Here is a 16,769-nt window from a genome sequence, read left to right as displayed (position 1 = left end):
TACAGTTTATGGTAATTGACAAATTCACTGTAGCATAGCCTAAGTTTCTATCTTGTATCTTTAAGAAGTATACCTTTCAAGGTACAAATCATACTCCTATTAACTTGTAATTACAGACTTCCTTACTGTTTAATACTTTCTTACATAAACACTGCAATGTCATATCATTTAAATTCCTAGGATGTTCTATTAAGTGTCATGCACAATAATTATAAATCAACCCACCTAAAAGAGGTCAATACTTAACAGCAATACACCATCTAATACTCAGTTTCAGACACAAAAAGTTATACAAAAAAGTTTTATTAAGTACAGTTTCATATCTAGAAGAACATCCAATATTACAATGTGATTGGATCTTTAGGATACATAATTTATTCTTAAAATACACAAGTTATATACAGACACTGGAACACTCAGTCCCCAAAATACTCAATAAAGATGTCTGGGTGACACTTATGGAACTGACCTAGCAATTTTTTCTTCTCTTTGGCAGAAAGTGTTGAATCCTCATCAATATTTTTTAGTAAATTCATTAGCTCATCCTTGGTTGTCTTCCTTGTATGGTCAGAATAATCACTTTGATCAATTTTCTGGCAATAAATATATCCTTAAAGTTTAAAAGTAAAAAGTTCAGTTAATGAATCTATTCCTCAGACTTAACTAGAAAAATCAAGCAACACTTTTATACTTATATATATTTTTCCCCATTTTGTAAAATGCATGTAAAGATGCTAAGCACTGCTGACTTTCGAACCCTGTCAAGTTGCTTTTTGACATAAGGAGGCTCTCAGCTAAGGCTGGATGGCTCTGAGGAGATTGATTAGAGTCTAGTTGAAATTAAAGTGCAACTACTTACAGCAAAACACTTTCAAATAAACACCAGGAATTTATCCTTGTGAGACATGGAAGTAGTATTTCTCAGATTACCTGTGTCTCTGTTTGGATCTCTCCCCTTCTGAATGTCCATGAGCTTAACACTGACAATTTTATGTAGAGTTCCAGGAATCTTTAAAAAAAAAAAAAAAAAAAGAAGGAACATGGAACATTATTCAAATGCATTTTAATCTAGTGATCTATTACATAAGATCAACTTAACTACTTTCAGAGTTTTACCTTAAAAACATCTTTTTGATGATCCATTAAAAAGAGTACCAGAAGATCAGTTTTGCCTTTGGATAAATTTTTATTGTCAACAATAGCTTTTGAGAATATCCTTTTCACAACCATTCGGTTGTCACTCTATAAAAATAAAACAACACACACCCAACGGTATATATTTTTAAGAATTGTAATATAAAAGGGAATGTTAAATATTAATAGCTACAATCCATTTCAGCATAGTTGATGCTGATGACGGATATGTCCTATAAATATTACAGATACTGAATACAATTAACATTTAGACAAAAGACTTACTTCTTTCTGTAATTTCAATTCAGAAGGATGTGCTGCAACAGCCATGAAATACAGTAGTCTTCTAAATTCTTCTCTATTTTGGGAATCCAAAAGCTTTAGAAAGAGCTGAGTAGCTTCTAATGCTATTTCAGTCTTCCCATTCACTTCAGCCAAAAGAAAAAAAATGCTTTTAATTTTGACCAGACACGACTATATCAAAGGGAACAAAATTCAAGTTAGAGCTTATGCTAATCAGTAAACTTATCCAAAATGATGTTCAAAAGCAAAACAAAAAGACTAGGAATTACAATGAATGACCAATACCATCAAGAAAGCCTATACTTGGGACTTCCCTGGTGGCACAGTGGTTAAGAATCCACCTGCCAATGCAGCGGACACAGGTTCGATCCCTGGTCCGGGAAGATCTCGCATGCCACAGAGCAACTAAACCTGTGCGCCACAACTGCTGAGCCCACATGCCACAACTACTGAAGCCCGCGTGCCTAGAGCCCACACTCTGCAACGAGAAGCCACCGCAACGTGAAGCCCATGCACCTCAAGGAAGAGTAGCCCCCGCTTGCCGCAACTAGAGAAAGCCCGCACGCAGCAACGAAGACCCAACACAGCCAAAAATAAATAATTAAAAAAAAAAAGCCTATACTCAAATTGGCCAGTCCTAAGTCCTTGTCATACACAAATCTTAAGATGTTAAATCTAACTTGGTTTGTAAATAAATTCTCAGTCTATGTTTTCCAATACTTCACTACATTTCGAGGGTACACTTTGTATACAGTACTGATGTATCCAACTCTACCTGAGAAAAATAAAGGATTCTCTGAAACCTGCAACTTGTTTTCAACAAGCCATATGGAACAGTCTGGCTCACTGGTACAGAGATAAAGCAGAGTGTCTGCCATTGTGAAGAGAATGAAGGGGGAATGGTGATAGTGCTGATAACACTTTCTGAAAAAGAGAACTGCTACTCTATGCTTATTAAGCTTCCAGTGAATGAGAGCAGCATTCTCCTGTAGCAACCAGAAGTCCCTGAATAATTTCAGAGCTTATTAAAGCCTCTTTCTAAATGAGGGCTAGAAGTTTTGGAAAAAACACACTTTCCATGAATTAATCCAGATCCACTCTCAGCTTGAAGTAGTACCATTTTGGTTAATTTTGAGGACAAGTAACGTTTTCCTGTTCCCTCCAAAAGAGAAATTCTTGTATCCAGTAACATCTTACTTACCTAGGAGTTCTGCAATTCCATTATGAACATCAGATAGGTGATTTAACAGAGGTTCCCTACTACTGTAATATTTGCTAATGGCATCAAACAGAAGTTCTTTCACTAAGTCTGTTCTATCTGGTTGCTCAGGAAAGTTTCTGCTTATGTCTACAACCATCTGGTCTGGAAGGTATTCCAAGCAGTCAATTGCTGAAGAAAGCCACTCATCTTCCCTATGGGAGAAAATAATTATTATTTTAAAAAGCAAAGGATAACCAACATACACTCAGTACCTAATTTACTAGCTATTTCAAGTTTCCTACCAGAATAAATCTCTAAACACCTAGATAAAGAGATGTGTAATTCTTTTTAATATATAGTTAGATCATGAATCACAGATAAAAAGTTGGGTTTAATATGTCTTTTTTTTTTTTTAAGTGAAAACAGAATCCATCCACTACAATATAGGCCTGAGAAAGACACCAAAATGCAAACTCTGCTCCTTAAATTTACTATGGAGGTCCAGAAACTCTAAGTTGCTTGCTCAGGGTCCCAGGTAGGACTAGATCCCAGATCTGACTCTTAGACCAGCATTTTTCTAATATAGTATTGCTTACTTCAAAGCTCTGTGTATGATCTATCATCTCTGACTTTGGCTAGAAGAGAATACAGGAAGATAAGGTACGGTTTAAAATAATTAACTATTAATTACCATTTCTAATAAAATGCCAGTTGGGTAACTTAAGAAAATTGCTACATTTCAAGGAACAGAATGACTAGGTTTTTTTTTTAATATCTTTATTGGAGTATAATTGCTTTACAATGGTGTGTTAGTTTCTGCTGTATAACAAAGTGAATCAGCTATACGTATACATATATCCCCGTATCTCCTTCTTCTTGCGTCTCGCTCCCACCCTCCCTATCCCATCTCTCTAGGTGGTCACAAAGCACCGAGCTAATCTCCCTGTGCTATGCGGCTGCTTCCCACTAGCTATATCTATTTTACATTTGGTAGTGTATATATGTCCATGCCACTCTCTTACTTCGTCCCAGCTTACCCTTCCCCCTCCCTGTGTCCTCAAGTCCATTCTCTATGTCTGCATCTTTATTCCTGTCTTGCCCTTAGGTTCTTCAGAACCTTTTTTTTTTTTTTTAGATTCCATATATATGTGTTAGTATACAGTATTTGTTTTTCAATTTCTGACTTACTTCACTCTGTATGACAGTCTCTAGGTCCATTCACCTCGCTACAAATAACTCAATTTTGTTTCTTTTCATGGCTGAGTAATATTCCATTGCATATATGTGCCACATCTTCTTTATCCATTTATCTGCAGAATGACTAACTTTTAATATTCAATTTGTTAATATATATAGTTTAAAAAAAATCATGTCCTCCACTGTTGTGGACTCAGGACAATTAATTCTGCCACCACCCAGGTCATGTCATTTCCTCTAGTCATCAGCTTCATCATAAGATGTAGATAGATGAACTTTAAGGTCAATTTCTGACTCTGTACTTAAAATTTAAGGTAATCATAAATTTTTTTCACATGTTACTTTAGATTGTAGAAATGTAATTTAAATTCTTGTAGAATAATAAGCTTCCTCTTTATATAGAGTTCAATAAGTAGTATGTTGGGATTAATTTTTTCACATAAGGGTTTAAGGTACCTTTTGACATTCAACTGTTATTAATAATTCATTAGAATGCAGAAATGGTAAAGTATACTAAAAATATAAGTTGTATTCCTTTCAAACATTTGCATCTTCCTAACTACTGGAACACTATCTGCTAAGGCAAAAATCACTAAAAATTAAATAAACTAGAAAATACAAGATTTTAACATTTAATAATTTTACTTAGGGGAAGAGTTTCAAGGTTATAAGGAATATAGAACTCCTTAAGGAAAAATGAAATCATAATTCCCTTAGCACCTGGAGTTAAGCCTTCAAATTTTTAATCAGGAGAGTGTAGTCAAAGGTGAGAGCAAGAGTTATTTCATGATGTTTCTTTAATAAAACTAGTTAATTTAAAAACATACTTAGTTGTTTTTAATTGTTATTTTTAATATGGTTGTAAAACTAAATATAACGGCAGAACTAATTCTTAAAAGAGGACTCATGTATGAAAAGTATAGTAAACTCAATATAATAGATTTTTATCACAACAACCAGGGTGTTGGTGATGCAATAAAATAAATATATATATATGCTTAACTTATAATAATACATATGGGATAAGTATATATTCTTTTTTTTTAACATCTTTATTGGAGTATAATTGCTTTATAATGTGTTAGTTTCTGCAGTATAACAAAGTCAATCAGCTATATGTATACATACATCCCCATATCCCCTCCCTCTTGCATCTCCCTTCCACCCTCCTTATCCCACGCCTCTAGGTGGTCACAAAGCACTGAGCTGATCTCCCTGTGCTATGCGGCTGCTTCCCACTAGCTAGCTATTTTACATTTGGTACTATATATATGTCCATGCCAGTCTCTCACATTGTCCCAGCTTACCCTTCCCCCTCCCTGTGTCCTCAAGTCCATTCTCTACATCTGCGTCTTTATTCCTGTCCTGCCCCTAGGTTCATCAGAACCATTTTTTTTTCTTTTTAGATTCCATATATATGTGTTAGCATATGGTGTTTGTTTTTCTCTTTCTGACTTACTTCACTCTGTATGACAGTCTCTAGGTCCATCCACCTCACTACAAATAACTCAATTTCGAAAAACACATATTTAATACACATTCTAGAAGACTATAAAAGCATATATAGTCAAAGGAGTCTAAGAATTTGACAAATCTGTTCATTTTGTTCCAGGTCCGTTTGAAGACCAGACAGCTTTAAGAGAGCAGACAGCCCTACATTTTAACAAAGAAGATGGAACATAATAATTTTCTTCACTTGATGTGCAAGTGAGATATATGTGAAACAAAAATGAATATGAAAAATAATGACATTTAAATCTCGGTAATTTTGACCAAGGTAATTTTGTTCATTTTTCCCAATACTGATAATATCAATTGACAAAGCATATCTGATTGTATGGACAGAAGAAGTCAAAAGATTATCTTACTAATATCTTCCTATAAACACACTCAAATTATTATATGTATTTCCACATACTGAGATTCACTGTAAGCCTTGAGAATCCCTCGATCCAGATAGTTCCTGTTGCTGACCAAGTCAGGCTGCCTCTTAGGTTGAGTAACTTTAGGTACCACCTCTTGCCGTTTGAGGAGGGAGTCAAGGAGTGGAAGGTCTATAAGTTGTAGCAGACGCCCAACTGTTTCTTCTTGCCATACTTCATTAACAACTGCACAGGGAAAATAACAAGGGGAAAAGTAACGATTAATAGTTACTACACGCTCACCACAATATCTGCCTAGGCAGGTCTAAGCTAATAAACTTGTGGCAAAAGAAAAAAAAAAAGAAGAAGAGAGAGAGTCAATTTTATGAAGTAGTTTCTTATAACAAAGTAAAACAATTCAAGATTTGTTTAAAGTGTAGGAGAACAGACTTTGGACAACAGGAATTCTTTTCATTTTTGTACTGTAAAAAGCAATACGGCTTGATAAGAGATCAAGTCATATAACATGTTAATAAGGACCTTGGAAGAAAGAATGATTCATTCAATCTGAAAACTGGTTTGAAACCATTGGCTGCAGATTATTCCGCTCAGGGTTTCCACAAATGGGATGGGGGAGGGAAGGTGGAAATCAGTCATTAAAACCACATTCCATTGCCACAGACAAGGAAGAACATAGAACCCTGTTAATGTTTTAATATATTTCTCAAATTTTTATTTAACCTAATAGAATTTTAGGGAAAGATGTATCTGAGAGCAGATTTCAAATAAATTTTTTAAAATCTGCATGTAAAACATTTCAGATTTGAATCTCTGCCAGCTGATAGGACAAAAGTCAGTGTTCCAGAATTGCAACACTGATCTATTTGTTAAAGATAATAGACCTCTGTTAAAACTTAATATAAACAGCTTTAATACACAGTGTGCTCTTTCTTTATGCTCTGAATATCTAAATTCTAATAAAGGTTAAGATTGAAAAAATTTAAATAACTTTATTTGAAGTTAGTCTTCTACTTCCTCCTGTATCATCTTTAGCTTACCTTGTGGAGACAAGTTTGCAGAGATATTTACGTGAGGGGATTCGGCAGGCTTTAAACTCAGATTTTCCCACAGATCCTCTAAACTTGCAGATTTGATATCAGAGGACTTAAATAATGCATCTGCATACCTAAAATGAAATTATTTCATAAATTCCTGTTTACTAGTAAGCCTACAGAAATATTTTTGAATCTGAGAGCTAAGAGTTTCTAGAAAGTTTATGTATTTCAGAGCAAAAACATAACAAATACAAATTCTAAGAGTAGAATGAAATACAAAAACATCCCACCTTCTTTCTCAAGCCTGAATATACACACTCTACATAAATTCTCCTTTGAGCATTTAGATTTAAGTAATTCAATGACTAAAATGTTAGTCGCCAATTTTAAAACATAATCAAACACAGTCAAACTTCATTATGCTTACTGTTTTTATTAGTTAGCTCTCTTTCTGGGGCATTCTCTGGTAGATAGCACTCAAATACAGAACTATAATCTCTTATTCATAATTCTGAAACCCAAAAAGCTTTGAAAAACTTAAAGTTTATTCAGAATTCATATAGTGACAAAACCTGTTCTGAGACTATCACAGCCTTTATCTATCCCAGTTAGTGTGAATATATTCATTGCAGAAATACTAGTGTGTTTGATTACCAGATGCTATCCCAGATCCCTCTCAGAGTGTGATCTAGTAAATGATATATGTACATAATGACCTCTCTAAAATCTCCAAAGTTCCAAATTCCTAAACGCATTTGTTCCCAAAGGTTTCAGATAAAGCACGTGGACCTACATTTGGAAAGTACTGACTGTGCCCTACCTTATCCTCCTACTTCCTTCTTATATATAGAGAGGTAAATTTTATCATGTTTTAGAGTTAAAAAAAAACACATTTGAAAGTCAATACACTAAAACTCTGACTTTGGGTCAGATCTGAATTGTAAGAGCTTCAATTACATGGTCACCTTTTCAAAGCTTAGCTGAGGGGAATAAAAGGGAAAAGTTTTACCTCATGACAAATAACTGCGTTAGCTATGCACTTATCACCTATATCCATTTCAATCACTGGGTTCTACAATTCTGTCCCCCAGGCTCCCTTTAAATGATTCCTGCTTCTCCACCACTGCTGCCTACTTCCCCCTCATCTGTAGACCACAATATTGCAAGATTCCTCTCCCCGTTAGGCTGTCCATATAGCTGCTTAAAATACAATCTCATCATGCTTAACATCTTTCTGTGGCCTCCCCAACATCTGTGTGATCACGTGCAAACTCCTTAAAACGTCCTATGAAACTTTCTGCATACTGGCTCCTTTCATATTTCACATCTGCTATTTTCTGGATTCTAGCGACAACCCACCTGCTTGTCTTCACCTCTCCTATTCTCATACCACTTTGTGTATAAACTCTCTAACATTTTTTATACTGTAATTGTAACCTGAAGCAGAAAAATCAAAGTTTGTTGATGGTTTCTGCTAAATATATGAACAAACGAGAATTCTAGGAGATACCAAATAAACAAAAGTTTGCTCTACTTTATCAAATTTACCCACAGACCCAGATTTTAGCCTAATTTACTGTTCCAAAAATAACAGTCAGTCAGCATCTCATTAAAAAGTAGACAAAATCCTGCCAATATCCCCCCTGCCAATATTATGAGACACGCTACCTACTGCACTAAAGAGGCACCTCCCCCTGCCAATAGTAAATGAAAATCGAACATAGACTAACCTGGAAGGTGAAAACAGTTTGTTCTCTTTGCCTAATTGACTGCCTTGGTTAGGTATCGTTGTGAATCTATAAAGGCTGCAACTACTATCTTCAAATGTAGGCTTTTTGTCTTTTCCAAAGACTCTGGTCGGAACGGCTTCAAATACTTTGTAGTCCATAAGTGCTTGACACACTCTCACCACTTTGGCCCGAGGAATATCTACATCACCAAAGTATTTATTCTGAATTAGGTGAGAAAAAATGACATCCACAGCTTCCGAACCAACAAAACAGTCATTGTGTCTTTTTAAATGATGCCTTCGTTTTTTCACCTCCACTTGTGTTTGAAGAGTGTTTATAATGCTGCTCCATACATATGTGGCTCCAAATGGCTTCTGGGCTACACTGAAACCTGGAATGGGAAAAACCACAGTTACCTCACTCATTTGTAATAAGGTCTAAGCAATCCTTAAGCAAATCTCCAAAGTTATAAGAAACAATTATGAGGGCAGCTTATTATTGAAATATGAAATTATTAGTAGCAACTCATTAAAAAATGTAGTGCTGAGCCTGCGTGTCCGGAGCCTGTGCTCCGCGACGGGAGAGGCCACAACAGTGAGAGGCCCGCGTACCGCAAAAAAAAAAAAATGTAGTGCCTACTATATGCTAAACACTGTTCTATGTGCTAGGATACAAGAGTGGGCAAAATAAAGTCCCTGTTCTTACAGACTTATTCTTTGTGGGAAGATACAGACATTATGTATATGTTAGATAAGTGCCAAGAAGAAAAATAAAGCCAGGTAAGAAAGAGAATGCTGTTTTAGATGGGAGGTCAGAAAAGACATCTTTGACATGGTGATCTCATGGGATCTCCAGGGAAGTCCCAGCAAGATTGTTTTTAATTATCAAAATTATATTTTAAAATTCCAGGGCTTCCCTGGTGGCGCAGTGGTTAAGAGTCCGCCTGCTGATGCAGGGGACACGGGTTCGTGCCCCGGTCCGGGAAGATCCCACATGCCGCGGAGCGGCTGGGCCCGTGAGCCATGGCTGCTGAGCCTGCGCGTCCGGAGCCTGTGCTCCGCAGCAGGAGAGGCCACAACAGTGAGAGGCCCGCGTACCGCAAAAAAAAAAAAAAAAAAATTCCAGATACTTCAGAATTCATTACTAAACAAAGAAGGAAGTAATTGATGCTAGTTTTCCAAATATGTGAGCAGTTTTAAGAACTGAATTATGGAGACTCAACTAGATAAATCAAGCTGAAACCAGACTTACTACTGGTACTGTATTTAGTCTCTACTGAGTAGAGCCAGAATCATGCACTGGATGGAATCTCAAAATATGTCCAGGTCATTCCCCTGGTATCCAGAACTAGGAGTAGCTGTACTGTTTCCAGCCACTATAACTAAATAAAAGGAGGATTAGCATTTAATATTCTTAACTTCCTAACATACCAGAGATTATAGCTGAGATTTAAATGAACTTAATGTCTGTTCTTCAGTCTTTTTTCAAATCTTCATTATATTATTAATAGTAGCTAACATTTGAGGACTTACAATATGACTTTGCCTTCTCTCATTTAATAAACTGATAAACTTCTCTAAAATAGTTATTAATAATCGTATTTTGAAGAAATTGAGGCTCAGTGAATTAAACAAACTTACCCTCAGTATTTTTTTTCCCCCTCAGTTTTACAGGTAGTAAATATATACTAGCTTTTCTTAGTACTTAAATATAAATATATTAAAAGTAAGTCAGGGCTTCCCTGGTGGCACAGTGGTTGAGAGTCTGCCTGCCGATGCAGGGGATACGGGTTCGTGCCCCGGTCCGGGAAGATCCCACATGCCGCAGAGCAACTAACCCCATGCACCACAACTACTGAGGCCCTTGTGCCTAGAGCCCATACTCCACAACAAGAGAAGCCACCGCAATGAGAAGCCCGCGCACTGCAACGAAGAGTAGCCCCCGCTCGCCGCAACTAGAAAAAGCCCACGCGAAGCCACGAACACACAGTGCAGCCAAAAATAAATAAATTAAATAATTTTTCTAAAAAAAGCTTTGAAAAAAAAGCAGATAGTTTTAGCATTAACCTTTCATTGAAGACTTGGATTAACTGAAAGAGCTTTAAGTGAGCCAATGAGATTAAAGAAACAAACAAAAAAACAACTTTAAGATTTTTGAATCCTTAACCAAGCTATTTAAAAACACTTAGTAGTCATTACTCCTAAAATAAGACAGTTATCATAATTCTATGATATATACTATCCATAGTACACAGGAAAGGAAAATAAGCAAGGTTCAAACTTGTAGAGCTCAGATTGCCTATTAAGTACCAACAAAACAGACTTCTGGGCTAGTAATAATACTAAAGATGAAACACATAAATCATAACAGTTGAGCTACAAGTAAGTTAGCATAAAAACCCTAAAAGATAAGGCTGACTCACTTATTAATTTGAGATCAATAAGACAACTGATGGGGGTGAGAGCCTCAATGATGTGAAAAAGGCTAATCTTCACAGAGGAATTAAGAAATAAAGAATATATTTCCCCATATTAACTTGCTGTTTAAATATGGGAAATCAGGAAGTCTTACAGGTTGGATAACAAAGTATAAAAGATTAAAGAACAGGTTAGAGCAGGATAGTAGGCACCTGTGAGCCACACAATGTTTCCAGAGTTCTCCAGGCATAATATAATTCAGCCCTTTCAGGTCCCCTCTGTTCTCACTGACCATTAATTCCCAACCATTGCATCCTGGTTGCAAATATCCTGGGATATTTCCCCTTAAGCATCACCACCCGCAGACCCAAACTAACTCATGTTCGTACAGGTATTTTAATACATAATCTACCCTGGACTTGATGAGTAAATATGCCAAAACCCACACCAGGATAACCTGTTTTTTTAATGCTGACTTCACCAGTTGAACATAGATCCCCCACATGCTGGTTTGAAACTTCTTATTTATCATCATCTAAGAGCTGAAATGAACATTGGTATCGCTGACCATGGCCCAGTAAGATGAATTATTGTGACTTCTAAACAGGATTCGAGAGACCCAAAGTATACAATGAATGTTTTGTAAGTCTAGCAATCAGAATTTAAGCTTCAGCTTGTCCTCAAACTTCACTTGCATATGAGCTTGACAATTCTTGAAAATTCATCACTGTCTACATCTTGATGCTTCTTTGTTTACACTTGGTTAAGCATGTTCTGAAAGCATCATGACCTAATGATCAAAGTCTAGAGACCAGCTGCGATAACCCTGAAAAACAGACTTAACTTTTATAATTTGTTTTCTTCATTTACTGATACAAGAATTAAACACTATGTTTAAGGTATGTTTCAGGTCTAAACTGCTGATTTGCAGGACTTTGGAGACTAAAATTATATCTCTCTCCATTTAGACATGGTCATTGAACACCAAACAAAATATGTAAGAAATGAAGCATAGTAACAAATTTGACCTGTCGAATAAAAAGCTTTGAGAAGCTATCAAGAGGCTCAGAAACTGTTTTAAACTAGATCTATAACATACTACACATGCTCTTGAGCACTGTATAAGTCTAGGCTAGTTAACATTCAGTTTTCAAGCAGGCTCTTCTTTATCTGTGTGAAAACAATAGCTATTTTTCAAAAGCAAAGACCCATCCTTTGCATGTGTTTGAAATCTACCCAAAAAAGTTTACCAGCCATAAAAAAGTTAAACTTCTAATACTGGACTTATGTGTATTTGTAACACTACTAATAATCATCTTTACTGGGCTTCCCTGGTGGCGCAGTGGTTGAGAGTCTGCCTGCCGACGCAGGGGACACGGGTTCATGCCCCGGTCCAGGAAGATCCCACATGCTGCGGAGCGGCTGGGCCCGTGAGCCATGGCCGCTGGGCCTGCGCATCCGGAGCCTGTGCTCCGCAATGGGAGAGGCCACAACAGTGAGAGGCCTGCGTATCGCAAAAAAAAAAAATCATTTTTATTTCTAAAAAGGTACACTAAATAATCAAGTTATTATAATAATAATTCCTTAAAAATCAAGTCATAAGGCAGACAGGTCAAGAAATTACATTTACTCATTAAGTCACAAGGGGATAATCAGCATCAACTATGGCCCTGCTGTGAAAACCAATTTAAGGGTGAAAACAATTCTATAATCATTTCAATCAGTGAGATTATATTAACTCCTTAGAAGATCAATAGACACATTATAAAACTGGATCCCACTGTAAGGTAAACATACACACAAGAGTTACTAAAACATGCTACTTCTAAATGAATATGTAACAATCGTATTTTCAATTTTGGACATTACACTGCCCCCACCCCCAACACACACAAAAGAAAAGAATTCAGAGAGCTCATGTTAGGCAGTTTTGCACAAAACTTAAAGAAACAGTGAGCTAGTACCTTATTTCATTCAAATTTCCTTATACTTCACAGAGGTTCAAATTATGCAATACTTGTTAGTTGTAGATTACTGCCAACTATTAAAATATTTTAAAGAAGGGTTAACACAGTGGTTCTTAGTGGGTGATTTTACTCCCCCCGGACATTTGGCAATGTCTGGAGCCATTTTTGGTTGTTATAAGCTGAGGGAGAAATGCTACGGATGTTTAGTGGGTAGAGGGGCCAGGGACACTGCTTAACATTCTACAGTGACAGGCCAGCTCCGCAACAACAAAGAAAATGTCAGCAGCGCCGAGGTTCAGAAACCCTAGGTTAATTGAATACTGTTTAGACATGGAAACTTGTGTTAATGCAGCAGGCACAGTGCTAGGTTCTGTGAATAGAAAAAGACGAGAGTGTGGGTTCTGGAGTCCCAGAGAACTTGGTTCTCTATTCTTGGCTCCATCATTACTAATAATGCCATCTTGGGCAAACTGCCTAACTTTTCTGGTGCAAAACAGAGTTAATTCCACTGCTCTCAGTTACTGTGAAGGTCATCTAAGATATATATGTAAAGTGGCTGGCACATAACCAGCAATTAACAGACGTATAAAAACGAAAGGGGAAATTGTCTCAATCTAGAAGAGCCGAAGGACATGTGGATTCACTGTAATGTAATATCCTGGATGGGACCCTGAACAGAAAAAGGATATTAGGCAAAAACTAAGGAAACCTGAGTAAAAGTATGGACTATCAATATCGGTTCACTAATTGTGACAAATGTATTACACTAAATGTAAGATGTTAAATCATAAGGGAAACTGAGTGAAGGGCATATGGGAACTCTAAATGCTAACTTAGTGACTTTTTGTAAATCTAAATCTATTCTAAAAATGTTTAAGTTTATTTAAAAAGTTAAAAAGAGGAAGGTCTCTTTCTTCCTCTTCCTTTCTTTGAACTAAGAAGACACAGTCCCCACCCTCAAAGAGTTTACCCTCTACCTATTCATACCACTTGGATGATGAGGTCAAGCGCTGAACAGTAGTCAGTCAAATAAAGACCACTAGCAGGTGAGATGACAAATGTGACACATACCAGAAGATTTAACTCCTCATCAGAAGATAACAAGTATATAAAATCCTAAATCATTTAGGATTTGAGAGAATTTTTCTTAAGAATTATTTTTTTTCAAAAGAGGTTTTAAAACATTACTCACAGAATTGTTAAGACAAAGGAAAAGAACTACATTTATTGGACATTAACCAAAATTTCATGAAAATAGATAAATGTAGAGAGCTGTGCTTTGAGTGTTAAAACTAGGCAGATGTGACGGAGTAGGGAAAACTTCCTATACGCCAGTATCAATACTGCAACACTTTTACTGCATATTGGTTTTGGTAATCCAGAATTTGTTTTCCTCTTACACAACATTAGAGATGTCATGCTGAAGACTGACATTGCCTCTGAAAAGAAGGCTGCAGGTAAACTATGTAAAATAAATAAAGAACAATTTTAGAATATGTTTAGAGAACTATTAACAAAAGTAGGCACTGGCCCCTGCTTTAATTCATACAGATTAATGAGATAGCATATGGGAAGTACTTTGAGCTCCCTGGAAAAGTGATACCAGGTGAATTCAAAGAATTAGGTTACAGTATAAAGGGATAACAGGATAACATACCACTTTCTTGCTTGTCTATATTAAAAAACAAATTTCTTCAAATTACTTACTAAAGGTTAGCATACAGACTTTATTTCTTCTACATAAATCAGGTCCCTGGTTGTTACAGCCCCTTTAAACTATGGAAGGATTACTAATAGAGAAACAAAAATACAAAGCTGCTTGCCAGAGGACACAGAAAGAGAATGGCAGGGAACCAAGAACACAGGCTCCCATTACCATGCTCGCTAGGACTGTGACAAGGCAACTAAAGAGTGGGAAGGGGGATGAACATAGGATAACAGGTAGGGTTCCAACTGTAGCAACCAAAACAGATGAGAAAACATAGTGGGCCCTTCTCTGCCCACTGCACCTGGTGTGCAGAAGACAGTGGTCCTTTCCTTGGGTTCAAATTCAATGACCAGCACTTCAACTCTTCCCTCTGAGAGTCATCTACTTAATTTTGAATACATATTCCCTTATACGAAGAACTTGGTCACTAATGACCAAAGCTCAGAACAGGAATTTCAGCTGTTAGAGAAGACAGGACTTTTAATCACATAAAATTTGGCACTTTCTTTCACCCAGAAAGTAAGCCTAAAGAATTCTCAAGACTGTTTCCAATATTATTTGATTTTATATTCCTAAACGATGAAATATTTCCCTTCTCTTCACACTGTAAACACTGGAGAAATTCTGAATGTAGCCATCATGCGCTTATTTGAATCCTTTTAATTGGAGAGTAAGATTAATGTTAAGATCGTTTTTTAGAAAAGTACAAATGAAAAGTGGTTCTCTATCACAATTTATCATTAGCATTTTGAAGATTAAAAGGAGCATCATTAATTGTGAGTTAAACAGAAAACTGGGAGCACTGAGATGCACCCAATTTGTCCCACGTCAATCCACTGACCACTGTCACCTTGAGGAAGGAGTCACAGTTTCACTGGTTTGCTTTTACAAATGAAAGGCTTAATAATAAGGGAACTAATTCCTACAGCAACCCACATTGTAGCTACAGAAAGGGGGGAAAGTTGTAACTTCTCTAAAAGGAAAACAAAAAGGCCAAGTATTATCTGTACCCCTTAACTCTATTAACTGAGACGTAGGGTATGCTAAAATCGGAATTTTAGAACCGATCATCCGATTCCGTTCAATTGTTTGGACATTTAAAGAAACCAAGATGTTAGCATACTAACATCCTAAGTAACCTGCCTCCCAGGTTACATGATTAAGCTGGCAAAATTCACCAGTGTTTCTCCTTATCTCATGCAACCATTGAAAAGGAAAATCAAAAACTTCTACTCATTGAAATACTGCTTATCCAGAAAGTGTAACTAATAAATACCTTTTATGCCAAGTTCCTGCCGGTAGAACTTAATATAACAGAAACCTCTCACCACTCCCAGGAAGAGTCTGGGCAACAAACTGGGCAACAGAGGCACTGGGCCCCTTGCCATATTGTGGAGTCAAGGTTTGTGGCTGAGACAGTAACCAGTAATGATGTGGAGCACGTCTGGAGACCTACTGCAAGCGCCCGGCACGCAGCTGGCGCACAGACTAGCGCGCGGTGAAGTTAAAGTCCGGGTAACTTAGGAGAAAGCTGGCTGCGAGGGCACCAGGGTCCGGCACAGCAGCTCACCGGCGGGGGCGCCGGCCCGAACGGCCACAGCTGTGCGGAGCTCTCGGAGGCGGCCGCGGACCTGGCTGTACCTGGCGAGATCCCCCGCCCGCGCGAGAACCTCAGCCTGCGCCCCCCGCCCGCCCCGTGACCCCCAGCGTTCCCAGACCGGGTCCTCGACACCTACTGGGAGGCCTCTGCGCGGGACTTTGGAAAGCCGTCAGGTTGAGAGCCGCCGCCTTCTCCCGCACCGTGGCCATGGCCGCAGCCGCGCGGACACCGCCGCCCCAGACCGCCGCACAGCGAAGTGGGCGCCAGCGCAGCGGCCGCCAGTTAACTGGCCCGGGATGGGGCGGGGCTCCCGCCAGGCCCAGTCCCCGCCCCGTGATCAGCCGCTGCGCGCCGCACGCCGCCGGTCACGTGCAGGCCGGGGCCGACTGTAACCTGAGGCTCCGCGGGCGAGGAAAAGGTGCGGACCCCGCCTTCGAGACAGCCAGGTGGGAAGTATTTCGGGGTGCTGCGCCCTGCGAGTCCGCGCCGGCCGCACGCTGTCCGCATCCCACCCCCGCCGTCGGCACAGCCCACGCGCAGGCAGAGGTATGCGCGCAGCAGGCTCAGACCGGCTGGATGCAAAGCGCGTCCCGCC

The 16,769-nt window shown here is 38.2% G+C and overlaps 1 protein-coding gene across 1 annotated transcript; it reads right to left on the bottom strand.

Annotated features, from left to right (window-relative positions):
- Positions 1 to 271: 271 nt before the first annotated feature.
- Positions 272 to 16,426, bottom strand: DEPDC7 (DEP domain containing 7). The gene is made up of 9 exons (XM_065882328.1): positions 16,311 to 16,426; positions 8,483 to 8,873; positions 6,756 to 6,883; positions 5,754 to 5,943; positions 2,639 to 2,850; positions 1,420 to 1,562; positions 1,117 to 1,242; positions 931 to 1,009; positions 272 to 610 (listed from the first exon to the last, which is right to left on the bottom strand). Exons 1-9 carry the CDS (start codon positions 16,381 to 16,383, stop codon positions 417 to 419), a joined length of 1,536 nt encoding a protein of 511 aa, XP_065738400.1. The 5' UTR covers positions 16,384 to 16,426; the 3' UTR covers positions 272 to 416.
- Positions 16,427 to 16,769: the final 343 nt, after the last annotated feature.

This window comes from Phocoena phocoena, chromosome 8 (assembly GCF_963924675.1).
Source record: "Phocoena phocoena chromosome 8, mPhoPho1.1, whole genome shotgun sequence".
NCBI classification, from domain to species: domain Eukaryota; kingdom Metazoa; phylum Chordata; class Mammalia; order Artiodactyla; family Phocoenidae; genus Phocoena; species Phocoena phocoena.
This window is presented reverse-complemented; position numbering and strand designations above follow the sequence as displayed.